General features: G+C 34.0%; 4 protein-coding genes and 1 long non-coding RNA gene across 7 annotated transcripts; 4 read left to right on the top strand and 1 right to left on the bottom strand.

Annotated features, from left to right (window-relative positions):
• The first annotated feature begins 513 nt into the window (after positions 1 to 513).
• Positions 514 to 3,526, top strand: LOC112323574 (uncharacterized). Its single transcript, XR_002977010.2, has 2 exons — positions 514 to 2,145; positions 3,037 to 3,526. It is a non-coding gene; the product is annotated as an uncharacterized LOC112323574 (long non-coding RNA).
• Positions 3,527 to 6,818: 3,292 nt separating this feature from the next.
• On the top strand, positions 6,819 to 9,056 carry LOC7464285 (glucan endo-1,3-beta-glucosidase). Its single transcript, XM_002318403.4, has 4 exons — positions 6,819 to 6,998; positions 7,082 to 8,058; positions 8,244 to 8,547; positions 8,656 to 9,056. The coding sequence occupies exons 1-4, from the start codon at positions 6,920 to 6,922 to the stop codon at positions 8,676 to 8,678; spliced, it is 1,383 nt and encodes a 460-aa protein (XP_002318439.3). The 5' UTR covers positions 6,819 to 6,919; the 3' UTR covers positions 8,679 to 9,056.
• A 1,075-nt stretch (positions 9,057 to 10,131) lies between these two features.
• Positions 10,132 to 14,304, top strand: LOC7496409 (acyl-CoA-binding domain-containing protein 1-like). 3 transcript variants are annotated; one of them, XM_052446080.1, is made up of 6 exons: positions 10,132 to 10,749; positions 11,288 to 11,393; positions 11,508 to 11,611; positions 12,357 to 12,448; positions 13,109 to 13,206; positions 13,665 to 14,304. In XM_052446080.1, exons 1-6 carry the CDS (start codon positions 10,262 to 10,264, stop codon positions 13,833 to 13,835), a joined length of 1,059 nt encoding a protein of 352 aa, XP_052302040.1. In that variant the 5' UTR covers positions 10,132 to 10,261; the 3' UTR covers positions 13,836 to 14,304. The 3 variants fall into 3 exon arrangements, with proteins under 3 accessions (XP_052302040.1, XP_002318438.4, XP_052302041.1); XM_002318402.4 differs by having other exon boundaries at positions 10,147 to 10,749; positions 11,288 to 11,390; XM_052446081.1 differs by having other exon boundaries at positions 10,147 to 10,749; positions 11,511 to 11,611.
• An 86-nt stretch (positions 14,305 to 14,390) lies between these two features.
• Positions 14,391 to 17,665, bottom strand: LOC7464284 (luminal-binding protein 5). Its single transcript, XM_002317753.4, has 7 exons — positions 17,526 to 17,665; positions 16,820 to 17,087; positions 16,502 to 16,716; positions 15,679 to 16,401; positions 15,421 to 15,575; positions 15,246 to 15,328; positions 14,391 to 15,147 (listed from the first exon to the last, which is right to left on the bottom strand). The coding sequence occupies exons 1-7, from the start codon at positions 17,584 to 17,586 to the stop codon at positions 14,646 to 14,648; spliced, it is 2,007 nt and encodes a 668-aa protein (XP_002317789.3). The 5' UTR covers positions 17,587 to 17,665; the 3' UTR covers positions 14,391 to 14,645.
• Positions 17,666 to 22,571: 4,906 nt separating this feature from the next.
• Positions 22,572 to 26,995, top strand: LOC7464283 (importin subunit beta-1). Its single transcript, XM_002318401.4, has 3 exons — positions 22,572 to 22,703; positions 23,204 to 25,627; positions 25,768 to 26,995. Exons 2-3 carry the CDS (start codon positions 23,211 to 23,213, stop codon positions 25,964 to 25,966), a joined length of 2,616 nt encoding a protein of 871 aa, XP_002318437.1. The 5' UTR covers positions 22,572 to 22,703; positions 23,204 to 23,210; the 3' UTR covers positions 25,967 to 26,995.
• Positions 26,996 to 27,732: the final 737 nt, after the last annotated feature.

Below are 27,732 nucleotides of genomic sequence, written 5' to 3'. Positions count from 1 at the left end.
TTATTAAGTTTAGGCTAAATTATCATTTTATTTTAGAGGTGACATGATGTTGCATTAGAAAAAAAATAGCTACAATAATATAAATTTTTGATAAAATAATGTTTACGCGCGCTACTAGAATATTTTTTTGATATTTTTTAATTTTCTTGTAGTGTTTATTGGATTTTAGATATTCATTGAAGTATCCATTACTCAAATATTATTTATTGTTTAACTTAAAATAAAAGATATATATATATATATACACACACACACAGTCGGTTTTGAATAGAGTTTCTAATTGAGTATAATAGTATTAATATTTATCCAATTAAGGTTAAAATATCGTCTCCTTTTAGAGGTGATATACATGATCTTGCATGGAAAAAATAAATAGAGCTGCAGCATAACTCCAATTTAATACATACTGACGACAGTCTTTAACAAGAAAATGAAGTTTGGAAGGGTAGCTTCCAAAACTAGAACTTCAATTGCTACTGACTTACTATATAGTAAAAAATGACTAGCTTAACTTGTACTTTAATGGTCATTCTGATGGTTGTTGAGCTTAAAATTATATATGCTGAACTGCCATTCCATGATCAACTACAATTCCTTTCTGTTTTCTACTCCCAAACTGATCGTCAAGTCTCAACAAATTTACACTACCTTCCAACCATTTTCCTTGCCATGATAGCAACTATTAGCTATCACCACTTTCTATACTCTTATTAATGTAACTACCCGTTTGCCCTCAGCAAGATTAAACCTAAGTTGCCCTTGGGGAGAAGTATTGCCGTTCAAAGTGGGGCTGTACCCTTCGATACTTGTCATTTTCTTGGCAAGACAAGGTGTATTGTGGTAATTTTGCCCTAGTTCCATGCATGTTGGCCTTCTATTTGTAGCTACAAGCCATGGATTCTGAATGGTCATGTAGCAACTCTTGAAAGCTCCACGGTTGATAAGAAAGAGAGAAAGCTGGGAGAGAGAATTTGAGCCTTCAATCTCTCTTTTTAATGTTTCTTGCTCAAATGAGTATTCCAACAGCAGTAGCCTTATGCAACAAGAGCATATATTTTTTACTTGTATCACTGTAATATGATGTTGCTGGAATGCTACTGTTTCTGAGATGCTCATTTGAGCAAGTAATATTAGAAGATGATATTTTTGCACCAGGGCTTGCTTCGAAAAGGATCGAGTGCAGCATGCTTGTTCTTAGTTTATCAGATAAGTTAGTGTAATTTTCTTTCTTAGCCATACATGTCATGGTTTTCTGATTTTTCCTCACACGAGGCCGCCTAGCAATAAATCAGGTTTAGGGTTTCCTTTTCTTTTTTAATTCTCTTTTGATCTTTAGTTGTTATAAATAGTACTGGTTTTCTCTAGACAGGTAATCCTTCTGGTGGTCTCTTGCTTCTCTCCCCACTTTTCATGCCCTTCTTCTTTAATTCCTCCTCCTCCTCTTTCTTCTTCCCTTGGTCTTGTTCAATTTTATGTCTTTTATCATATCAGTCCATCTACAAAGCCTTTTCCTATGATGATCACAGGTTCTGTTCTTTGCCTGATGTCTTGGATTGAAGTTAATTGTGCTTTGCATATATGGAAGTCCTTCTGCTTCTGATCACAGGTTGCCCAAATCTCTTAGAATCTCTGTGGCCAGCACTGTCTTTACTGCTTATCGAGATTTGATTCATGACTGATTCACATGAGTCTTTCTCCTTGTGGGGACTGACAGGCAGGCTGCAGTTTTGTTATGATACTTTTGTCACCATGAGATCCCATGCTTGTTTCACCTCAAGTTCTATTTTTCTCCCTGGATTCTCAATAAAGTCCTTGGATGTTTTGTTGCATGGTTCTGTGAGATTAATTTTGCGTCCTCTAGCGGGACCTCTCTTCTGCTTATATATGTATGTCCCCTTGTCTGCTATAGCATGGATTACTGTCCATGCCTTAAAATTTGTTCTATGTGCTGTAAGCATGGTTCTTTGTGATTTTTTCCCTTGTAGTGCTACTCTTCTGATAATACAAGTCTGTTATTTCATGGTCAGTGCCTGTGGCCTTACTGAGGTCATTGGTGCTTTATACGGTCTGCATGCTTATTTCAGGTTGCTGTTCTGGGCTACTACTGACATGCTGATGTGCTTGTTGCTAGCTGCTATAAAAGCTGTATGTTTCCACTTTTATAACTGTGTAATTGCTCGTTGCCTTTTGGGTTCTCCAAACATTCTACCTATGGCTTGTGTAACCTACCTTGATTGATATATATAATATTCTTAAATTAAATTTTTATCTTTTGAAAACAAAAAAAGAGAGGATATAAAAATAAATGTTCCTAAAACAATTTTAAATTAAATTTTTATCTTTTCAAAACAAAAAAGAAAGGAGGATATGTTACCATCTTATTTTTTTCTGCTCTAAAACAGTAACTAAAAGTTATAACATAAAATATCACTTTTAATTAAGAGTAATATAACTTGATAATCAGTTATCACATATAATAGATTATTGTGTTTAATTTTAATCAGTCTGGTTAATTAAGATTATATTTGTATTTTATGAGTTAATTATTACGAACACATCTAATATTTAATACTAACTTGATTATATATTGTGTTAATTACCTCTAATTAACTTGTTCTTGACACTTGGGAATGATTCTTGATATATATGCACACACGCACACACGCACATGAGATGATGAAAGGGTCATAAACACTAATATTTACGAAAGTAATTAAATGGATGCTTACTTTATTTTGCTTGCTATTGACGATCCTTACTTTATTTCTACTAGATTAAATGGATCCTTACTTTACCAAAGGTTCATTCCTTTATTTGGCTTGCTATTCAAAACTGTATTCCTACTAGATCCTTACTTTTTCGCCGCGGATTAATTCTTCATGAGGACGAAGCTTAATGTCCCTTTTGTGATAGCAAACTTGAGACTTCAGATCACCTTCTTCTTCATTGTCTAGATGTGTGGAAATTATAGAACTGTTTCCTTTCTTGGTGGGGGTGTCTATAGTTGCTTTCCTAAATTGGTAGATATATCATCAGATTCTGCAATGGCGTTCGTTGGTTAATGGCAAGATGCAAAAAAAAAAAACTTGGCATATTCTCTTTTATGGGATAGCGTGCATGGGATATATGGTTGGCTCGGAATAACCTAATCTTCAATTCAAAACAACCAAGCTGGGACACAGTTCTTGACTTGATTCTTCACAGGTTGGCTGTGGTTGAAATGATCAAGTGTCAGGAATTTTAGTTACAGAGGCAACGATATGGTGGTGCAAAGTGCAAATGGCCTCCTTCTTTGGACTAATTAGCTAGATTTGTACAGTTAATTACATTGTAATCGGGGAATTCTTGCTTTTCCTCTTTTCCTCTTTTTTTTTTTTTTCTAAATAGCTAAGTTGATTTCCAATATATCGAATATTATCCTAGAAAACAGATGCTTACAGCTTTACTTATGTTGTTGTTGCAGCTTCATATGTTCTGAAACATTAAATCAAGCAATCCAAGTCTATAATACCATAATTACCTTCCATTCAATTCCATGTTATTTTTATGCTGCATGTAGTTGATAAAGCAACCTATTTCAATAAGAAAGTTTCACAAATTCTTAATATGCCTTGTTTGAAATCAAATTAAGAACATTTGCATTTACTAATCATTGGCTTTTTCTTACTTAATCATCATTAATCAAAACAAATTAATTAACTAATCATGTCTTCCAATATTGGTGTTTATAATGATTGAAATCTTTTTCTTGGTATATATAATTTTCAGAAAGAGAAAACAAGATGACCCTAAATTTGCATTTAACGTACATAAAATCATGCGCCAATTGTACAATCATCAAGACCATACAGATCAGTCCATTGTCTTTTTCTTTAATTTTATGATATAAATATAGAATATATTGTTCTATATAATCAGATAAAAGCCTGTTAAAGGATCCACTGTGACTGATGTTTCAGATAAAGTTTTTCATGTGACTAATTAAGGTGAGCATGTGTATATGTCCTTACATGATCAGAGTAGTAAATGCATGTACAAATATAATTCCAAAATGATACAGAGACACCAAATAATTGAGCCTTGAAGAATATTATGTCATTGAATTCAGGCAGGGTACAATTAGTGGATGGTTGAAAAACATTTACTGGATCTCACCACTATATATAGCTAAAGTTCATAGATTCATGAAACCTTACAAAACCTGAAAAGAGAAAAAATTAATTATTTAGATTTTTTTGTAAATATTTTTTCAGATTAGATATATAATTGAATTCCTTTCACTTTTGATTTCACAATCAAACATTGATTTGACCTAACATATTATCATTATAAATAGCTGTTGTTGTTTTTTATTAGAATTTATCATATTATTATTAAACATGACTTAGGATGCGTTTGTTTCTTGAAAAGCGGTCAAACTTTCTTGTATTTGTTTGTTATTAAAAAAGTTGGTTAACAGAAAACACTTCCAGTCAACGAAAAACACTTTCCTGTCAAAGAAAAATTTGGCTTGATTTTCAGGAAAGTATTTTTCTTTTATTTTGGACGGAAAACACTTTTCAATAGTTGTGAAAAATTTTAAAATATCATATTATTTGCTAATTATGTTAAATTTGGACCTCAAACTTTTGATTGCTATATATTTTGTTTGAATCTTCTTTTTTTCAAATTCATCCCTTAAAATTTGATTTAATTTAATTTTTATATTAACTTTGATCCTTATTTTTATGATTGTTATTTACTTTTCTCTTATCATTTTTTAAATTGAAATTTTTTATGTATCAAATTTGATCCTCATTCTTTTGATTGTTACTTATTTTATTTAAAATAGTTTATGAAATTGTAATTATTATTATTTTAATTTCATCATCTTTTAATTTTTTTATCTGTTAGATTTGATCTCTATTATTTTGATTATTATTTATTTTATTTGAGATAATTTATGAAATTAGATTTTTTTTTCAATTTCATTCTCGTTCAACTTTTTAATTTGTAGATTTGTTCCTTATTATTTTAATAAACTTGAAAAAAATAAAATATTAATAAGTTATTTTCCAGCTCATTTTCCATAACATAACCAAACAATGAAAAGTGTTTTTTAACTTACTTTTCATGCATGACACTATCAAACATCGAAAAATAATTTACTTTCTCGGAATTCACTTTCCAGAAAAACCACTTTCCAAAAAAAAACTATTTTTCTACAAACAAACGGGGTCTAAAATTCCATTCGGATTCACAACCCAGATCTAATCTAGATTTAAAAGAAAATCCAATGATTTTTTTCACTTACTCACCCTAATCCAGGCATGAAATCACTAGGATTAGGATTCCAGAACTGTAGAATTAATAATAAATGCATAGTATCTTCAAAGAGAAAGTATAGTTAATCACTTGAACAAGAATGCTTTCTAGCACAGTACCTTCTCCATTTTAGCAAGTAAAGATATATTCTTATCTCCATATCCAAGTAAAGCAATGTTTGGAGCACAGTACTTCTTACAGATTCCTTTCAAAAATCTTGTCAACGATTCCAGCATGCTAGCTATTTAGTGTATGTGCATGTGATCTTTTGTTAATTTTATTAGTGCTGATGAGATTTGAGCTCAACATTCATTCCCTTTTCCTGTGCAAAAAGTTCCACTATGCTAAAGATCGATTGGTTATCCATCATCATGGCTTTACAAAGCTAGCTTAATTCAAGACTTTTAACAAATTAATTCCTAGATACACGCTACCACAATCTTTAGATTTACTGATGGAATTTTTTATCAGTATTTGTATTATCATTCTGTTGGTAATTAATTTATTAATGAAATCACCGATGAAAATACTCTGTCGGTGAATCTTTCATCGATAATTATTTTTCTATCGGTAAGTCCGTTGGTAATAAAAAAATATTATTACCGATGGATTTACTGACGGAAAAGGCGCGCAAAAATTTCCCTCGGCAACATACCGTATGTAATTCCGTCGGTAATTATTTAAAAATATTTTTTAAAAAAATCTATTTTACAAAACTATAAAATAATTAAATTAATATAAATCAACACTCTATAATAGTCAAAACGCTTGAAAAAAAAAAAAGAAAAAAATCATATGAAAAAAAATCCTACAACAATATTCATACAATTATTAAGAACAAAAACAATTAAAAATAAAATAAAAAACAAATATAGTGAAAAAAACACGAAAAAAAATCTTACCTTAATGTGATTGCAAGTGAAGCTAAGAAGAGGAAAAAAAAAACAAATCTGTAAAGTATATTAATTAAAAAAAATAAGAAGAATATATACCTGAGTATGGAGGAGAAAAGAAGGAGTTGAGGAGAAAAGAAAAGAGAAAGAAATGGATATTGATGTTTTTTACATATAGAGAAGAAGAATAATAATAATAATAATAATAATAAGAAAGGAGCCTCATCTGTTGTAAAATTATGGATTCTAGATTTTTTATTGGGGTGTTTTACCGACAGAATAAATTATGTCGATAATTCTGTTGGTAAAATCATCACGTCATCGTTATTTTACTTTGTTTTAATTTTTTGTTTTATACTATAATGAGAATATTGTCGGTGGTAAAATCCATTGGAAAGTTATTGATAGAAAGATTTTCTTTATATTTTTATTTATATTTATTGATTTTCTGAAAAAGTATGATAAATAATTTTAGCTTAATTAATGTATCAAATCGAAGCCTGATATGGAACAGATTCAAAGGTGATTAAAGCCAAAAAAATCCATGTCGAAAACACAACAGTAAAAAGTTCTCTGATTCACAGCACAACATGACAGCACAAAAACCTCCCCTACGAAGAAAGAAAAGCATCTCAGGTCCACTTCTTGAATTAATGGTCCGTGGCTGTGCCCCATGCAGCACTAACTTCCATACCCTTCACCTCTCCTGATCACAACAAACAATGGGGAAACCCTTGGCTTCATTTTCTTCTTCAATAGTCTCCACTATTTTGCTTCTTGCCTCGGCTTTCAACATTCTAGGTATGAATAATATTTATCTTCCTCTTTGTATGTGAGCTTATGATTTCATGTATGAGTAATTATCAATCTTGCTATTTTGTTAGGGGCGGAAGGAAGCATTGGAGTCAACTATGGCACGGTGGCTGACAACCTGCCTCCACCAGCACAAGTAGCCCATTTTCTTTTAGAATCCACCATTATCAACCGTGTTAGGCTCTTCGATACGAACACCGAAATTATACAAGCCTTTGCTCACACTGGCATTGCAATCACCATCACTGTCCCCAATGATCAAATCCCTCATCTTACCAATCTAGGTTTTGCACAAGAATGGGTGAAATCCAATGTCCAGCCTTATGTGCCAGCCACCAATATCGTCCGAATTTTAGTTGGCAATGAAGTAATATCAATTGAAAACAAACTGTCTGTAGCAAGCTTGGTTCCAGCAATGAAAGCACTTCATACAGCTTTAGTTCGTGCATCATTAGACCATAGAATCAAAATCTCTACCCCTCACTCTTTAGGCATTCTCTCAAGTTCAAGCCCACCATCCACTGGAAAATTTCGACAAGGCTACGCTACACGTATTCTTAAACCATTGCTTCGCTTCCTAAGAGCTACCAATTCACCTTTCATGATTAACCCTTATCCATTTTTTGGTTTCTCTGCTGATACTCTTGATTATGCATTGTTTAGGCCTAATTCAGGAGTGTTTGATGAAAACACCAAACTTTCTTACACAAACATGTTGGATGGGCAACTTGATGCAGTCTTTTCAGCAATGAAACTTCTTGGTTTTAGTGATATTGAGATTGTCATCGCCGAAACCGGGTGGCCATCGCAGGGAGAATCATCACAACTTGGTGTTGATGCAGAAAGTGCAGCTCAATACAATAGGAATCTAATGCAGCATGTAACATCCGGTGCTGGCACCCCCCTCATGCCCAACCGGACGTTTGAAACTTACATTTTCGCACTTTTTAATGAAGATCTCAAACCAGGGCCTCCTAGCGAGAGGAATTTCGGATTGTTCCAGCCAGACATGACTCCGGTGTACGATATTGGAATCCTAAGGCCAAAGGTAGCGGCTGCTAGCAAATTCCACCATATTACGTATTTCTTAGTCCTCACAATCGCCCTTCTAATAATTTATAACCTTGGTGACAGCATGCTTTGTTAATTATTAGTTAACATTAATTAACTTTCTAATCATTGTGTATGAAAGATTTTGATTGAAATTCGATCACTGAAACTCTGTCTTGACAGGCTAAATCATCCATTCCTACGAGTCCTGCACCGGTGAGTCCAGGGCCAGGAGGGCCTAAAGAGAAGATTTGGTGCCTTCCTAAACCAGGAGCAGATGTGGAGGCTCTGCAGAGAAACATTGATTATGTGTGTGGGCTGGAAGCGGAGTACTGCAAACCTATTCAAGAAGGTGGTGAGTGCTTCATGCCTAATACAGTGAAAGCACACGCAGCATTCGCCATGAATGCATACTATCAAGGCACAGAAAAGAATGGCTACGATTGCGATTTCGAACAAACCGCAGCCATCTCCAATGTGAATCCAAGTATGTTCATTTTCTTCTGCACTCTTTGTCACCACATGCATCACACCTTTTGTTCTGCAGAGAGAAACTCTTTGAAGAAATTGTATTTCCTGTTTAATTTATATTCAGGCTATGGAAATTGCAAGTATTGATCACATTGGTGCCTGCATGCAATGGAGAAGGGCATTGATCCAATCCAGCAGGTGCCGTCAAACGAGCTAGTAGCCATGCAATGAATAGATATTATCGATAAATTACACCCACCTTCATCTTCGTTAAGGAACATATCATCCACAGATTTGGACTCCTGAATAACAACTAGGAGTAAATGCTTAGGCATTTTGTCTACTGTTTAGCAACTCTCATGGTGCTTAATTATAGAATATGTATAGATAGAACAGCAGGTATACAAGTATATTATTCCTATGTTAGCCATTTATTTGCTCAGAGATTGTAAAAGTGAATGCTATTAATTTGGTATAATCATATATTTATGGACTTGGATTAAATATTTTAAAAAAATTCTGATAGTTCTCACTCTTAATTACTATATATATATATATATATATGAACAAAAAAAATGATGTTATTGTCCTTTTTGTTTTTTGTTAATATGGTTTATGAATATATTATTATATTTTAAAAGAATTGCAGTAAGTTTTCACAGTGCATGAGAAAAGAAAAAAAAATGTGATAGATATTATATTTTTTGTTAACTAGTAGAAAAAATTGCAGTAAGTTTTCACAGTGCATGAGAAAAGAAAAAAAAATGTGATAGATATTTTATTTTTTTTAATTGACGTGGATATCCAGACTAGTTTACACACACCTCGATTAATCCTACAAACTCTAAAATTAATGATCATATAAGTTTTCAATAACAATCATATTAACAACTAAGACTTAAACTTGAGATTATAAGTTCTTACCGCTATCCAACCTACTAATGTGATACCTACTAATTGTGATAGATATTTTATTGTTTATTAAAGGGGGAGGGGTGAGAAACTTTATGAAAGTAATATTATATGCGATTGGGGAGGTTTTTTCTGTGTGACTATTGGGGTTTTATCATTGAATTTTTAATTTGTTTTTGATAAAAGAAATTTTTTTTAATTTTAATTTGTTGATATTAAAAATAAATTTTTAAAAAATAATATATTATTTTAATATATTTTCAAATAAAAATTACATTAAAAAATAATTACTATCCAAATTCAAAATCTAACTCCATCATAATTTCAAGTTAAATAAAAATAAATATTGACTTAGTTAAATTGATATTATTTTAATAAAAATATTGATTAAGATAAATTTTAATAATATAATGTTTCAAGTTAAATAAAAAAATATGAATTTGATTAAAGAAGATGCGGAGTTAAATTCTAATTTTTTTAAAAAAAAAATAGTATAACTATTAATTAACCTGAGTTAAGTTGTGATTATATAAATTAGTATTTCATTTTATTTTTATTTTAGATTCCGCTACAACTACAATACCACGACAACATGTATACATTCAGTTGACTCTCAGTGTCACCATACTTCATTGAAGAACGTTATTACCATTTTTTTTTAATAACAAATAACTTTATTATATTTTGACGAAGAACAGAACCAGTAACAATTTGCCAGGCGCCAAACACTCCCTCCCTCCCTCCCTCCCTCCTTTCCGACTTCAAAAACCCAGAATCAATTCTAGGGTTAGGGTTTTGTTAAATTCCTTACCATTTCAATGGCAGATTGGCAACAACTGCTTCCATCAATCTTCATAGGTCTTCTCTTCTCTTACCTCCTCGCCAAACTCATTTCCATCGTCGTTTCATTCCAAAACGACAATCTCCATATCACACGAAACCCCCAATCCCCAAAACCCCAATCCACCACCACCCCCACCATCCACCACCACCACCAGCACTCTCACGGGGATATTGATTCGGTGGTCGCAGAACAAGGTAGTGTGCGAAACGACAGCCTGTCAGGGAATGATAGCGGCGGCGACGACGATGACGACGACGACTGGGAAGGTGTGGAGAGTACGGAATTAGATGAAATGTTTAGTGCTGCGACGGCATTTGTGGCGGCAACTGCGGCGGATCGGAATTCGTTGAAGGTATCGAGTGATTTACAGTTGCAGCTTTATGGGTATTATAAGATTGCTACTGAAGGTCCTTGTACTAGTCCGCCTCCTTCTGCTCTCAAAATGACTGCCCGGGCTAAATGGTAATTTATAGAATTGATTTTAGTGGGTTTTTAGTTTTTGTGAATTTTTTGAAGGTAGATAATGTAGTGGGTAAGTTGGTGAAATTATGATGGATTAATTAGAATTGTAGTCTGGGTTTGATCAAGGTCTGAATGTGTTAGCCTATAGTAATTAGGAGGTAGGAAACAGATAAGAAAGTTAATTTGTTGTAATTAGTATGTAATTTACTTGTGATGTGGGCGGTGTGGGTTTCAGCAAGTATGAGGGTTTGTTTATTTATGTGTTTATCTCTAAGGAGAATGAAGTAGGTATTTGAAACTAGACAGGTTTGCTTTGGGTTCTCACTAATGATATCGCACGGTCTGTTGATGAAATTTGCTTTAAAGGATAGCTATATGTGAGTAGTTGTTTGGAGGGTTTTAAGTTTAATTTGGTTCTTGTTCATTTGTTAAAATGGGTGTCAGTTCTTACAGAATAGTTCTTGGGGTTGAATATTATGTTTAGTATGTGAAGAATTAGTGGCTGGTTGATTTTGAATCTTTGGGTGATTTGAACTAGGCAAGCGTGGCAGAAATTGGGTGCTATGCCACCAGAAGATGCAATGCAGAAGTACATTGATATTGTTACAGAGCTGTATCCTACTTGGGCTTCTGGTTCTACTGTGGTGAGGTTTAGCCTTCTTATTTAGCCTTTTTCCTTATCTTTTCTTCAATTATTTAGATGTACTTACTTTCATTTGGATTATCTATGTTTATTTCTTAAATTTATGGATGATTAGAAGAGCAAAGGCAGAGATGGTGACGGACAGAGCATGGATGGCAAAGGACCTATGGGACCGGTTTTCAGCACTTTTGTCTATGAGGAGGAATCAGAAACTGAGTTGTAAGGTTCTTTTAACTTCTATGTGGAAAGCCTACTTAACCTGCATGCTTTAGGTCTTCATATGATCACTCAAATAGCTCCTTTGTAAGGGTGGTACCCAGGATCTTCATGTGATTGTATGCTAGCATGCATGTAGAAAGTATAGGCAAGTTCATGTTGCTTTGGCTCTAATCCTATGACATGCCATTTTTCCTGTGTGTGAATCTTGGTGGAATGTCTAGTAAATATCTTGATCAGCTTTCCTTGAGAAATCGGTTTTTTTTTGTAGCATACCTTGTCAACTGTATTTATACCTAGATAGGTACGTTGCTTCATAATGGTACCATATGTTGGGATGAATTAGTGTTTTGGAGGAAGTTACAAATGTCTAGTAGATGGCGCTACTGAAAGTGAGGTGCAGGAATCTTCACTTAAGTGTGGAGTGGGAGCACTTTAAGGCTGCGTCCAGTATTTCTCAATACCCTGATGTCTAATTTACCAGTTTGGTGCTAATAATATGACAGGGGTTGGGAGGATGGTTAAATGTGTCAGCCAATGAAGCACTGACTGCAGCAGCAACAATTTCAAGGGCATTGCGACGTTTTCCATGATGAAGTCTATGCTTGTATGAATGGTGTCAATAATAATTGAAATATGTAGATGCTGTTTAGTGAACATGTTATTGATACTGTCACCAAGAGTATCTTTATAAATGTCATAGGCACACAGGAAACAAGCTTAATGGTTTGTTGTTCCCACTTTTCAGGAAAATGGATGCCATTCATGCCTTTGCCAGAGAAGGAGAGGTGAATAATTTGCTCAAATGCATTGATAGTGGTGTTTCTGTGAATTTGAGAGGTTTGTTCCTCTGTTTTATTCTCTTTTTCCTGCTCATGTGTGGGCACTGAAATAAATGAATGGTATTAGATCGGTGTCATGAATAAATTTGTCACCTTGATTGCATGGGTGTTTACTTGTTAGTCAAATTGAGATGTCCTGAATATAGCCTTCAAGCATGCTTGCACCCAATTTAATAAGTCATTATCGAGCTTACCATGTTTGCCAGAGCTTTAGCAATGCCGGGTGCCATTAAATGATGCAATCATATTCATAACTAAGAAGCTTGCCAAGATTGTCTTACTGGTTAAATACTTGACTGAAACTTGCCACTATTTTATTGTAACTAAGAAAATATTCTCAGAAATAAAACATGCCAATATTTTGTTGTAACTAAGAAAAGATCACATTTTTAAAAAAAAAACCTTTTGATTGGAGGTTTATGTGATTTGATGTGAGGTCTATGATTGAAAAGCGACTGGATTGAAAAATTGTATTTCCTGATATCAAGTTAAACTCTCAATACGGAAGTGGGCTTGGCAATGTTTTACAATATTCATAACTGTAGCTTGTGCTGGAACAGGCACATTGGCAGCCTTTTCTATTCTTTTTCCTGGTTTTGTGTGGTATTTATTCTTTTCCATGAACCACTGAGTTTCTAAACACTTGTGATTACTGCAGATAGTGAGGGCCGGACTCCTTTGCATTGGGCTGTAGATCGTGGTCACCTTGATATTGCCGAGGAGCTTGTTGGAAAGAATGCTGACATAAATGCAAAGGTACAGTAGATGTTTGAGGCATCTTTTTTGAACTGTCTTCAATTCTCTGGTACTATTACTTGCTGCTAGATATCATACAAATTGAAGTGCTAGTAGTTTTCAGTAATTAATGTAATAAATGTCCCTTTGCTTTTTGCTTGAATTTCTGAAGTTTCTATCTCAAGATTAGAAATGGGCATCACTTATTGGGGTCCTGAAAAAGATTGTCCATTGTCCCACATTCTTTAGAATTTGTTGGTTTCAGGCCTCATTTCCAGCGGGTGGTATAAGGCAGTGGCCTTGCTTTCTCTCTCTGAAAAAAGAAAGCATTTGGTGACATAGATTCTTTGGATGAACACCTGCATTACTGAACTTGTTTTGAGATTTTCCTTGTGTTTTAGGGTGAGATGCCATGGAAATTCTTTCTCTTTGTCGCTGTTCTGATTATTGCTAATGGTCTTAAGTTTTTTTAATGGCAGGATAATGAAGGCCAAACCCCATTGCATTATGCTACTGTCTGTGAGAGAGAAGCAATTGCTGAATATCTCGTGAAGCAAAATGCTAATACAGATGCGAAGGATAATGATGGTCAGTCTGCCCGTGATCTCTGTGAGTCGGACTGGCCTTTTCTGCAACGTGTGGCATCATAGACTGACTGGCTGCCTGTTTATTTTGTGGTTCCTTCCAGTTAGTCTTCTTGACAAATTCCCTGCAACTGTACATGGCTACAACATATAACCTTTTAAATTTCTTCATCTTAGCAACAAATTTACTGATGGCATCGTGTTCTCTGTCACGGTCCTTCACGTTTGCTTCTCTCTTGCCTTCCCATATTTTACGTAAAGAATTCGTAGGTTGAGTATAGAGGGTCGTTAAATGGCATGACATGCTTTGCCTTTTGCCAATACATCATTGGTTTATAGCTCTGTTGCAGCCCTCATCCTGTTTTTCATCCTCAGATGTTTGTTGAGTCCTGTCTGTTACACGCAGATGGAACCATTTGTATTTGCTTCCTCACCACCGACAGGAATGGTGGAAATAGTATTTTCTTTGTAAAATTGGCTGCTTTCTTACAAGAAAAAACACAAATTATCAGTGTAAGTCCATGTCTTTGTTCTCCATTGGACCTCATGGCCATTCTAAATCCAATTGTGTGGATCTAGCTGTATCTGAGATTAGATTGGAGTGAAGTGAAGGATTGTAAGTTTAGAGCTACATTAAAATATATATTAAAAAAAATTGAATATACAGTCTCGTAAAATATTTTTATCTCTTAGGAAGCTATTTCTATTTCTCGTTAAACAATGGTAGAAGCAAAAAACAGGGAAGAAAATATAATGCTATTTTGAATTCTAAGATGTGATCCTCTATACAAAAATGAAGAAAGAAACCTTACTAAACACTCCTTTTCCTGTCTCGCGTTCAATCATTCTAGCGTAAGGAAGAAAAAAAAAGCATCTTTAAAGCTCATCATTTGAGTCATCGTCATCTCCTCCATCTGCTGCACCTCCCGGAGCTCCACCAGATCTCTGATAAACAGAAGTGATTATGGGGTTGCATACAGCTTCCACCTCCTTCAACTTCTCCTCATAATCTTCTTTCTCAGCGCTTTGATTATCATCTAACCACTCGAGGGCCTCCTTAACGGCTGTCTCAATCTTCTCCTTCTCATCAGCCTCTAACTTGTCTGCCAACTTATCTTTGTCATTGACCTGGTTCTTCATGTTGTAGACATAGGTCTCCAAGCTGTTGCGGGCGTCAATCTTCTCCTTCACCTTCTTATCATCCTCTGCGAATTCCTCAGCTTCCCGAACCATCCGTTCAATCTCCTCCTGACTGAGCCTACCCTTGTCGTTTGTAATTGTGATCTTCTCAGATTTTCCTGAGGCCTTGTCTTCAGCCTTGACGTTTAGGATACCATTGGCATCAACCTCAAATGTCACTTCAATCTGAGGAGTTCCTCTGCTCGAATAAACAAGCCACATTAAGTTAGCCGGTGAAGCACGGGTAATCACCATGAAAAAGAATCTAAGAGCTCGAGCATAAGAATCAGAACAAACCTTGGAGCTGGGGCAATTCCAGATAAATCGAATTTCCCAAGCGACCTGCAATCCTTTGTGAGACTCCTTTCACCCTCAAAGACCTACAGTACATGATCACATTAAAACAGCTAATTTCATATATATATGCAGGCCTCTGTGCAAACAGATGAAAACTGAAATTATGCTGATATACCTGAATAGTGACAGTAGTTTGCTGATCCTGGTAAGTGGTGAAGGTCTGAGACTTCTTAGCGGGTATGACACTGTTTCTTGGGATCAACTTGGTCATCACCCCACCAACAGTTTCAATACCAAGAGTAAGAGGTGCCACATCCAACAGAAGTATATCTGGAGGAAGCAAATTAGATCAAGACATTACAGTCAGTGAGCTTGGGATCCCGTCGATTCGAACTCCTATTTCAGTCGTATTAATGGCATGAAGAAAGATTACCTTTGGTTTCATCACCACCCTCCCCGCTTAAAATGCCTCCTTGAACAGCAGCGCCGTAAGCAACAGCCTCATCGGGGTTCACACCCTTGTTGGGCTCCTTCCCATCAAAGTAATCCTTGAGAAGCTGTTGAACCTTGGGAATTCTAGTGCTTCCACCAACAAGAACAATTTCATCAATCTGGTGTTTCTCCAATCCAGCATCCTCCATGGCCTTCTTAACTGGTCCCATGGTCTTTCTGAACAGGTCATTGTTCAACTCTTCGAACCTAGCTCTGGTAAGTGGTTCAGAGAAATCAACGCCATCAAAGAGAGACTCAATCTCCACACGGACTTGATGCTGGCTACTCAAAGCTCTCTTGGCACGCTCACATTCTCTCCTTAGCTTTCCAAGAGCTCTGTTATCCTTGCTGACATCCTTTCCATGCTTCTTCTTGATCAACTTAATAAAGTACTCCATAATTCTCTGATCGAAGTCCTCACCTCCCAAATGAGTATCTCCATTGGTTGCAAGCACTTCAAAGACACCATTATCAATGGTCAAGATACTAACATCGAATGTGCCGCCACCAAGGTCAAATACAAGAATGTTCTTTTCGCCACCCTTCTTGTCCAAACCATAGGCTATGGCAGCGGCTGTTGGTTCATTGATAATCCTCGCAACTCTCACACCGGCAATAACTCCGGCATCCTTAGTAGCCTGCCTTTGGGCATCATTGAAGTAAGCTGCAGAGTTCAAAAAAATCACAAAAGCCAATCCTCCTCAACCATACTTTACCAATTCCTAATCGAAATTGCTTTAAATTGAAAAACATTATCACTTTACCTGGAACAGTTATAACAGCATCCTTGATTTTCTTTCCAAGGAACGCCTCAGCTGTCTCCTTCATCTTTGTAATAACCATGGCACTAATCTCCTCAGGGCTGAAAACCTTGGTCTCCCCATCTTTAATCTTGACTTCAATGTAAGGCTTTCCATCCTTGTTGACAATCTTGTATGGAAAAAGCTTCATGTCCTTTTGAACTTCTTTGTCGCCATAACTACAAACATACACACACACACACAGAGATTAGAATCTCAATCACGTAACAATCATTCACACACAAGCATGCATACAAAAGAACTATGAGAGAGAGTACATACACTCTTCCTATAAGTCTTTTGACATCAAAGATGGTCCTCTCAGGATTAGCAGCTGCCTGATTCTTTGCAGCCTCACCAATCAATCTCTCACTGTCAGTGAATGCCACCCACGACGGCGTAATCCGGTTACCTTGATCATTGGCTATGATTTCAACATGCCCATTTTTGTAAACACCAACACAAGAATATGTTGTTCCAAGGTCTATTCCTATCACTGTCCCCAACTTGGTGGCCTCCTCTTTTGCTATAGAAACTGTTAACAAACTCCCTGTTCACAGATTAAATTCCCTTGTCAATAAAGGAAGCAAGAATCTCAACCACAATCTTAAAAATCAATTTCAAGAGAAAATACAAAGAAAGCATGTTATTCAACTTCTGCTGTAATTCAATGCCATTTATAAACAAAGAAAAAAAATGCTAGAAGGAACAAAATCATTCCCTTTGAATTCGGTATTTATTAGCATGATTAAAAAAAAAAAGATAAACCCTTTTGCTAAACCATTTTCCAAATTCATTAAAAAAAAAACTCAAAGATAAAACCCGATAATAAAAAACACCGCAACACAGCATTAACGTTTCAAAAACTTCACTTTCTTTTACATTCCTCTACTTTCTCACCATCCAAACACAAGCAAATATAAACAAAACCAAAAACAAAAACAAAGGAAAAGGAGTGAAAAAAACTCAAGAAAAACTGAACACTTACCAAGCAAAAAAATTGCCGCCACCATAAAAGAACCTGCGCGATGCTTCAATGAAAACCCCATGATTGCTTGTCTTGAATGACAACAGATAAAGATTTTAACTTTCTCTCCTTTCTTCTTCAATTGGTTTTTTTTTTCTTCTTTGGATGATTTTCTGTCAGGCACCAGACATGCTTTTATAGTGGATGGAACATGTCACAGTGCTGACATGGACCAATTATAATTCAGAAAAAAGTCTGTTAGAACTACACTTCTTGGGAACATGTCACAGTGATGACGTGGACCAATTATAACTCAGAAAACTCTGTTTAAACTGTAGTTCTAGTTAAACATGTCACAGTGCTCACGTGGACCAATTATAATTCAGAAAAAGTTATGTTTGATGTGGCTTTCGGAGAAAAAAAGTTTGGTTATATATTTATTTATTTATTTATTTTAAGCATCTAACTGTACCAGTAATAATTTAAAGGGAGTTATTTTAATGGAAAAATCCTGTAGAGTTATTTTAAATTAATAGTGAAAAAAATTAAGTAGAGTTTCAATAAATACAGGACGGGGAATTGAAATTTACTTTCAGGCCTCGTTTATGTGCTTGAAAGTAGTTTTTTTTTTAAAAGTGAATTCCAGAAAAGTGAATTACTTTCTAATGTTTGGTAATGTAATGGAAAATAAGTTGGAAAATAGTTTCCAGTATTTGGTTATCTCATGGAAAATGAGTTGGAAAATAACTTATTAATATTTTATTTTTCTTAAGTTTATTAAAATAATAAGGAACAAATCTTACAAATTAAATAGTTGAATGAGAATGAAATTGAAAAAAAATATAATTTCATAAATTATCTCAAATAAAATAAATAATAATCAAAATAATAAAGATCAAATCTAAAAAATTAAAAAAAATGAAAGATAAAGAAAATAAAATAATAATAATAATAATAATCAACATTTCATAAATTATTTCAAATAAAATAAGTAACAATCAAAAGAATGAGGACCAAATTTGATAAATAAAAAATTTCAATAAAAAAAAATGATAAGGAAAAGGCAAATAGCAATTATCAAAATAAGGACCAAAGTTAATATAAAAATTAAATTTTAAGAAATGAAATTGAAAAATAAATATTCAAAACAAAATATATATAGTAATCAAAAGTTTAAGGATCAAATTTGATATAATCAGCAAATAATGACGTTTCTAAATTTTTCACAACTTCCGGAAAGTGTTTTCCGCCTAAATTTTCTAGGAAAACACTTTCCTGAAAACCAAGCTAAATTTTCCTTTGACTGTAAAGTGTTTTCCGTTGACCAACTTTTCTAACGGCAAACAAACATAGGAAAGTTTAGAAAGTAATTTCCCGGAAACTATTTTCCGGAAAATAAACATAGCAAAAAAAAAAAAAACACTTTCCTGAAAACCAAGCCAAATTTTTCTTTGATTGAAAAGTGTTTTTCGTTGACCGAAAAGTGTTTTTCATTGACCGGAAAGTGTTTTCCGTTAACCAACTTTTCTAATAGCAAACAAACACGGAAAAGTTTGGAAAACGATTTTCTGGAAACTATTTTCCGGGAAACAAACATGGTCTCAAAATAGATTAAAAGACATACACGTTAGCACATAAAAAGAATATATAGACCTCATTGCCATCCCTGTTAAGGTTTTTTTTTTTTTTGATTAATGTAGATATCCGGGCAGCTTGCGTGTGTCTTGACTAATCCCACGGGCCCTGAAGTTAACGACCATGTAAGCCTCTAGTGGTCATCATATTAGCAACCACAGGGCTCGAACCTGAGACTATCGGGGAAGCAAACCCCTTGATCTCAAACTCTTACCACTTGACACCTAGGTTTTTATTTATCTTTGTGGTAGCATCATAATTTTTAAAAAATATTTTAAAAAATAACTGTTTTAAATTAATATTTTAAAATTTTAAAATTAATTTAATATGCTAGATTAAAAATAAATTTTTTTTTTAAAAAAATAAATTTATTTTAATATATTTTAAAATTAAAAAAAAAAACATCTTAAAAAACCATCGTTGTATAAGCTGACCTGAATATCTATATTAATAATAATAAAAAAAAAATGATCATGATTGCAGATATATTAATACCAACATATCAGTTTATTAACACAAACTTGCATTGTCACCATGTTTCATTGAACATCCATACCATTTTTTAAAACATTAATGATAACTAAATATTATTATTTTTACTTGGTCATAACTCATCCAGTCGTTCTTCTTTTCTTTTACTCCTCAATGCAAAAGAAAAAAAAGTTATATGCAATTTATTTCTCTTATTTTTCCATTTTCTTTGAAATTGTTGTATAGAAAAAAAAAAAAAGGTATAATCCATCAGTTTGCCTTTGACATAATTTCTCAATTTTATCTTTATATATGCTAATAACATTCAAATTTAATACATATGTTATTTGATTCAAGCATTTAATATGTAAAAATTGTCTAATTCAATACTAATTATACAAATCATGGAAACAATAATATACTAAAATTATACATGTTAAATTAGTGAATTCCACTATCAATTCACTAATTTAATGTTTATAATTTTTGTACAACGATCATGGGATCCATTGATTTCAGTGTGTAATCACAATCCATTTCCACATCGAATAACAATTATTTCACATATGTACCAAGTAAAAACATTATGGAATTGAGGAATTTTTTCAAGCATGGGAGTGAAATTATGGTTTTGTCCAAGAAAAAACTTCTTCAAAATGGTGAGTTATTGAATCAATGATCTTAAAATGTGACCTAGTAATGGTTATTGCTAATCTAATATTTGTGTGTAATTTTTAGTTTTTAATTATTTATGAGAAATATGGGATTACATTTATGAGAATAATTACTACCCATTCAACGACCCCAACTACATTAAATCTTCATTGAATCAGATAGTGCAATAAATGAACATAATATAGTTGGTTTGGCAATCATTGAACATAAATGAACATAATGCAATATATGTAATATTTTTTCTAAAAACAAAATAGATAGCCTAGTTAATTCAAATTAATTATAATTCAATTGATTAATTATGGTTAAAAAAATTCATTTTTCATTATATTATAATTATAAAACTTGACCTGATCTATGATATAGTTCATAACCCAAACCACATATTGAACATGTCATTTCAAAATGGTTTTATTTTAATTTTTTTAAATTGAGGTAATATTATTTTGATTTAAAAAAAATAAAAATCAAATCAAATCTTGAATTTTGATTGAATCCAATCAAATTCAATTTTCTAAGAAAAATATATTTTCTAAAAGGTATATTATTATTCTTTTTTAAAATGAAAAAAATAATTAAAATTTGTAAAATAATATTTAGCTACCATCTCGGAACAAAAAAAAATAGAAGGGAAAATATATCTTCTTATATTTCTTGTTTTTTAAATAAAAAATTTTACTCTGAATTTTTTATTTTTACTATATTTATTGCTTTAATTTTGGATAGTAGCCAAACAGAACCCAAAAAAAAAACCTCTCATTGCTTTCCAAATCATAAGCAAACAAGAAATGTCGGATTATGAATCAAACCAACTGGACCCAAGTCACACCTCTACAAAGACAGCCCAGACCAACCATCCACCGTTAGATTAAAGTAAACAGCCATTAACAAAAAATCTCAGCCATTGGATCAACACACAACTCTCACTCGCATTGACATAATCCTGGAGCCCACACTCTAGCTTCCTTTGTCCAAACTCCAAGTTACTATACCTAAACCCCAATAATTTCCAATCACCAATCATGTCCGTCAGATGCGATGACTTTGTTTCTCACTTAAACTTTTGACTACAGATAATTTAATAATGAACAAACTACACTCAGGCCCTCCAACTATCTTACATGTTTCGTTGACGTCCCAAATCTAGTAAAAGCTTTAATTACATACAGTTTATCATAATTGAAATGATGTTTGCCTTCCAGCCAATCAATGTTTGCTATTGTTTTCAAACATGCTTGAATTGGTAGGTTAATACATTGTATTTTATCCTAGAGATCCTAATTCATAAGTTTTACCATGCATGATTAAAAAAAAACATAAAAATTAAATAAAAATATATATACAAATTCTCAAATAAACACAGCTCGTAGAAAGAACATTAAAAAATTGTTTATATCAACCATCATAATATTCTCAAATTAATTTTTATGCCTCTATATTGAGCTTATGTTTGATATTGTGATGTAGGGTGTTTTTCAAAAATATTTTTCGCTTGAAAATACATTAAAATATTTTTAAAATTTATTTTTAATTCTTGACATTAACACATCAAAATCATTGAAAAATATTTTTTAAAAAAATCAATTTAATACCTTTTAAAAACAAACATACTTTTAAAAGCACCTAGAAGCAAAAGCTATTATAATCATAAATGAATCCTTAAATCATTTTCATAATGTATTTTCAAGTAAATCGATCAAATCTAGAATAATCCATTTTTTTCTAGCCTTTTTTAATTTTTGGATTCAAATATAATATTACAACAAGCACAATAGAATCATGTATAATTTTAATCTTAGAAATATAAATAGAGTTATTTTCCATGTATAATACAAAGTTAGGACAAAATTGTATTGGATGGGAGGACTAATCTCTTGTGATATAGTACTAACACAATTAAAATCCCGTTTAGGGCTGTGTTTGCCCTAGAGTTTTAATAAAATTTGATTTTTTAAAAAAATAATTTTGAATCGTTTTAATGTGTTGATATTAAAAATAAATTTTTAAAATTTAAAAAATATTATTTTAATATATTTTAAATAAAAATTACTTTAAAAAATAATTATTATCACACTTCCAAATATCCCAATACTTGTACTAACATATCAAATCAAAGAGACCTCATCAAAATTTGTAGCGTAACGATGGTCCAAGGACCAAGATGTAGTTTGCCCTTTAATTAATTAATTAATTAATTATCCTTGGGCCCACAAAGAAATTGGGACCCACTAATCAAGACTTGTAGCAGAGGATAACACCTTTTATTTTTATTTTATTTTTTAAAAAGTAAAATTGATATTTAGATTTCCATTCTATTCAAATCCTCCTTCACATCCGCGTCTTCTCTCTCTCTAAAAAACTCTCTCCTAGGGTTTCAAAGCGCCGTTCCCCTCTCTGTCTTTCTCACACTCTTTACAGGTAATTAATTTATTTTTCTTAATTAACCTTCTAAATCGCTTCATTATTTGCTCAATTAGGGTTTTACTGTGCTGATTTTGTCACTCGATCTGATCAACCGGATCTGATCAGTTATTTTTCTCAATTGGGGTTTTTGAATCTGTTTGAAATTTTGATTAAATTTACAAGCTTTACTGAATTTGATTTGATCTGGGTTTTTTGGAGTTTTGATTATTTTGAATTTTTTTATGCTACACTGTTTTTTAGTGAATTTTGATTGATTATTATTTCTGGTTTTTAATTAAATTCACTGATTTTAGTATTAACTTTACTGTGATGTTTTGAGCTTTTTGCATTTATTGATTTTGCTAGCTTTTACTCTCTTTTTTTTTGTTGGATTTTGAGTGGTTATTGTGTGGATCCCTTTTTGAGATGGATTTTTAATTGCTAATTGGCTGTGTCAAATTAAGTAGATTTAGAAGTTTGGGGGTGTGAGGCTAATGAAAGTTTGATGCTTTCAGGTAGAATATGGCAATGGAAGTGACCCAGGTGCTTTTGAATGCCCAATCTATAGATGGGAATGTGCGGAAGCATGCAGAAGAAAGCTTAAAACAGTTTCAGGAGCAAAACCTGCCCAGTTTTTTGCTCTCTCTCTCCGGAGAGCTAGCTAATGATGAGAAGCCTGTTGACAGTCGTAAATTAGCAGGTTTAATTCTTAAAAATGCGTTGGATGCAAAGGAACAGCATAGAAAGCTTGAGCTTGTTCAAAGATGGTTGTCGCTGGACAACAATGCAAAGGGTCAAATTAAGGCATGTTTGTTGAAGACACTTGCTTCTCCTGTACCAGATGCACGGTCAACTGCATCTCAAGTTATTGCCAAGATTGCAGGGATTGAGTTGCCTCAGAGACAGTGGCCAGAGCTGATTGGATCACTTTTATCCAATATTCATCAGTTACCTGCTCATGTCAAGCAAGCTACTTTAGAGACTCTTGGATATTTGTGTGAGGAAGTCTCACCTGATGTTGTAGATCAAGACCATGTAAACAAGATACTTACAGCAGTAGTACAGGGCATGAACGCAACTGAAGGAAACAATGATGTTAGGCTTGCTGCAACCCGAGCACTGTACAATGCACTTGGATTTGCTCAGGCGAACTTCAGCAATGATATGGAGCGTGATTATATCATGAGAGTGGTCTGCGAGGCAACTTTATCCCCAGAAATGAAGATAAGACAAGCTGCTTATGAGTGTCTGGTCTCTATTTCATCAACATACTATGAGAAATTGGCTCCTTATATGCAGGATATCTTTAACATCACGGCGAAGGCCGTGAGGGAAGATGAAGAACCTGTAGCCCTTCAAGCAATTGAATTCTGGAGTTCAATATGTGATGAGGAGATAGATATCTTGGAAGAATATGGGGGTGATTTCACTGGGGATTCTGATGTTCCTTGCTTTTACTTTATTAAGCAGGCTCTCCCTGCTTTGGTCCCAATGTTGTTGGAGACTCTCCTAAAGCAAGAGGAGGATCAGGATCAAGATGAAGGAGCTTGGAATATTGCAATGGCTGGTGGAACATGCCTTGGTTTGGTTGCAAGGACTGTGGGAGATGATATTGTGCAGCTTGTTATGCAATTCATTGAAGATAACATTACAAAACCAGATTGGAGGCATAGAGAGGCAGCTACTTATGCATTTGGCTCGATCTTGGAAGGTCCTTCCCCTGAGAAACTAACGCCTCTTGTTAATGTTGCTTTGAACTTCATGCTGACTGCTTTGACAAAGGATCCAAATAACCATGTGAAGGATACAACTGCTTGGACCCTTGGTCGAATCTTTGAATTCCTCCATGGTTCAACTGTGGATACACCGATAATTACTCAAGCAAATTGCCAACAAATTGTCACGGTACTACTCCAGAGCATGAAGGACGTTGCCAATGTAGCAGAGAAGGCATGTGGTGCCCTCTATTTCCTTGCCCAGGGTTATGAAGAGGTGACCCCATCATCACCTCTTACTCCTTACTTCCAGGAAATTGTCCAGACACTTCTCTTTGTTACCCACAGAGAGGATGCTGGGGAGTCCCGATTAAGGACTGCTGCATATGAAACGTTGAATGAGGTGGTGAGATGCTCGACTGATGAAACAGCACCAATGGTGCTGCAACTGGTTCCTGTCATCATGACGGAGCTTCACAATACTCTTGAAGGGCAGAAGCTTTCTTCTGATGAGAGAGAGAAGCAGGGTGAATTGCAAGGGCTTCTCTGTGGTTGCTTACAGGTCATAATTCAGAAGTTAGGCTCCTCTGAGCCAACTAAGTATGTGTTCATGCAATATGTAGATCAGATTATGGGGCTCTTCCTGAGGGTCTTTGCTTGTAGAAGTGCAACTGTGCATGAGGAGGCCATGTTAGCCATAGGAGCCCTTGCCTATGCAACTGGTCCTGATTTTGCAAAATACATGCCAGAGTTTTACAAGTACCTAGAAATGGGCCTTCAGAATTTTGAGGAGTACCAAGTCTGTGCTGTGACTGTCGGTGTGGTGGGTGATATCTGCAGGGCATTGGAAGATAAAATTTTGCCTTACTGTGATGGTATTATGACTCAGCTTCTCAAGGATTTATCAAGCAACCAGCTGCATAGATCTGTGAAGCCTCCTATTTTCTCTAGCTTTGGCGACATTGCCCTGGCAATAGGAGAGAATTTTGAGAAGTACTTGATGTATGCCATGCCAATGCTGCAAAGTGCCGCAGAGTTGTCTGCCCACACATCTGTTGCTGACGATGAAATGACTGAATACACAAATTCTTTGAGAAATGGAATTTTGGAGGCATACTCTGGAATTCTTCAAGGGTTTAAGAATTCTCCTAAAACTCAGCTCTTGATTCCTTATGCACCTCACATCCTGCAGTTCTTGGATAGCATGTACATGGAGAAAGACATGTGAGTTCTTCTGAAATATACTCTTTATCGTCTGTTTTTTGTAGTTCTTATTTGTACATATATGTATTTGTGTGTGCATGTATGCACGTATAAAATGTGTGTGTTATCTGGTTAATGACTTGTAAGCTACTTGTCTGCAGGGATGATGTCGTTATGAAAACTGCAATTGGAGTCCTGGGAGATTTAGCAGATACACTGGGAAGTAATGCTGGCTCTTTGATACAGCAATCTCTTTCTAGCAAAGACTTTTTAAATGAATGTTTGTCTTCTGATGACCATATGATTAAGGAATCTGCTGAATGGGCCAAGTTGGCCATCAGTCGTGCCATTTCTGTTTGAGGTTATTGCTATTTGGCATGTTCTTTTCTTTTAGAAGTCCCTGCATGCATTTGGGTGTATTGAGTCGGGGTCCGGGGTTGCATTTGTGTCGGGTCATCGGTCGTCTGCTATTTTCAGACAATGGAAGTCACCGGTCTTCAGGTTGTCCCTAACTGTTGCATCAGCACCACGAGTTTGGGTTCTCGATTTTGTCATGGAGGAGAATGGGGTGGGATTGCTTTTAAGATGTGGGTGAAGGTCTGTCAAAAAAGTCTAATAAATTATTGAGTATAGAGGATAGAATTGGTGGAAATGGTAGGGGAAACTTTGATTTGCTGAGTAAATACAAGACAGTCAACACCTAGTCATTGGTTGTTTGTTGTTCCTTGAAATGGTTGACCTCTTCTTGTCAGACTGCACACTGCCTTGGTCATCTTCTCTGAAGTACTACCTTAGGTTGTTGGGATGGATTTCTGTCAGGTCAAAGTTTTGTTACACTGGAAGACCACCTAGGTGCTGCACTACAGAAGACCCGGTTTTCATTCCTGATTTTTCTGCAGCTCGTTGTTTTTGTTTATTCATGTCTGTATCGGATTATCATAATGTCTGTCATGGTCAGGTTGTGTTTTTAACTGTTGCACTGTTTTGGTATACATGGTTGGGGGGTCTTGTCTTCAACATATTATTGAGGGTATTGAATCCTGCATTGCATTATTCTTTGTCTTTTATTGTCTTCATAGGTCTCAAGTCAAATGTTGTATACATTTTGCATAGTTGCATTCATTAAATCATATACTCTTCTGCCCTCTTTTTTCCTTTTTCTTCACAAATATAGGTTTCCATCTTCCTACAGGATGTGTAATATTTTGGTAACATGTCATGAACTGTGGTGACATTGTAAGGATTGAATGTCTGATAATTTGAGAGGCATTACGGTTGTATTTTGCTGTTTGCTTCGTCTGTGAAGCAAACACTATGGGATTTCTGGAAGCTTTTTGAAACTGGCTCTAGAAATTTCAATAGTAGTTTCCTTTTATTCCTCTTTTTTAATGTTTTTGGCGTGAAATGTTTTTTTTTTTTTTTTTTTGAGTGAGTTAGGAGAATTCTCTTCTGGTTATAATATAGAAGGGAAATTGCTCTCCTTTCCAAAGTGAGATTTGAATCCAATATTAACAATTAAAATCTCAATTTTAATCTTGAATGTGCTTGTTTAAAACAGAATCAAATAAACAAGGCAGGTTTTACTTTCTAACATGATTTTCTTGACTGCCCTAATTTTGATCATGAATTTGTCTAGAGTTTTGTTTGTATATTCTGCTACCATTGGGATTAGATTTTTTTTAATATGATTGATTAAACAAAAAAAAATGAATTAAGAGAGATCATATAATTTGGGAATTTACTGACTCTGATGCAGCTTGCAGTTTTTATTTTTTAAAGTGGTTTTTAAGTTGTATTTTGTTCAAAAAAAATGTTAAATTAATATTTTATTTAGATCTTTTAATAGTTATGATATGTTATGTAAAAAATTAAAAAAAATATTTTAATAAAAAAATACTTTTGAAAATTACTATCTTATAAAAAATAATTAAAGTTATCTTGGCCTAATCTGTAGAATTTATAACGCAAATTATAAGACTGAATTGTATAATTATAATATGAATTATAAAAAAAAGAAATTAAAAAATAATTTTAATTAAAAAAGTAAAAAAAAGAGTAAAAAAGTTAATAAGAATTCAACATCAAATATTTTGTAATTAAAAGAATAGGGATAAAATTTAATATAA

The sequence above is a fragment of the Populus trichocarpa genome, chromosome 12, assembly GCF_000002775.5.
Source record: "Populus trichocarpa isolate Nisqually-1 chromosome 12, P.trichocarpa_v4.1, whole genome shotgun sequence".
Classification (NCBI taxonomy): domain Eukaryota; kingdom Viridiplantae; phylum Streptophyta; class Magnoliopsida; order Malpighiales; family Salicaceae; genus Populus; species Populus trichocarpa.
This window is presented reverse-complemented; position numbering and strand designations above follow the sequence as displayed.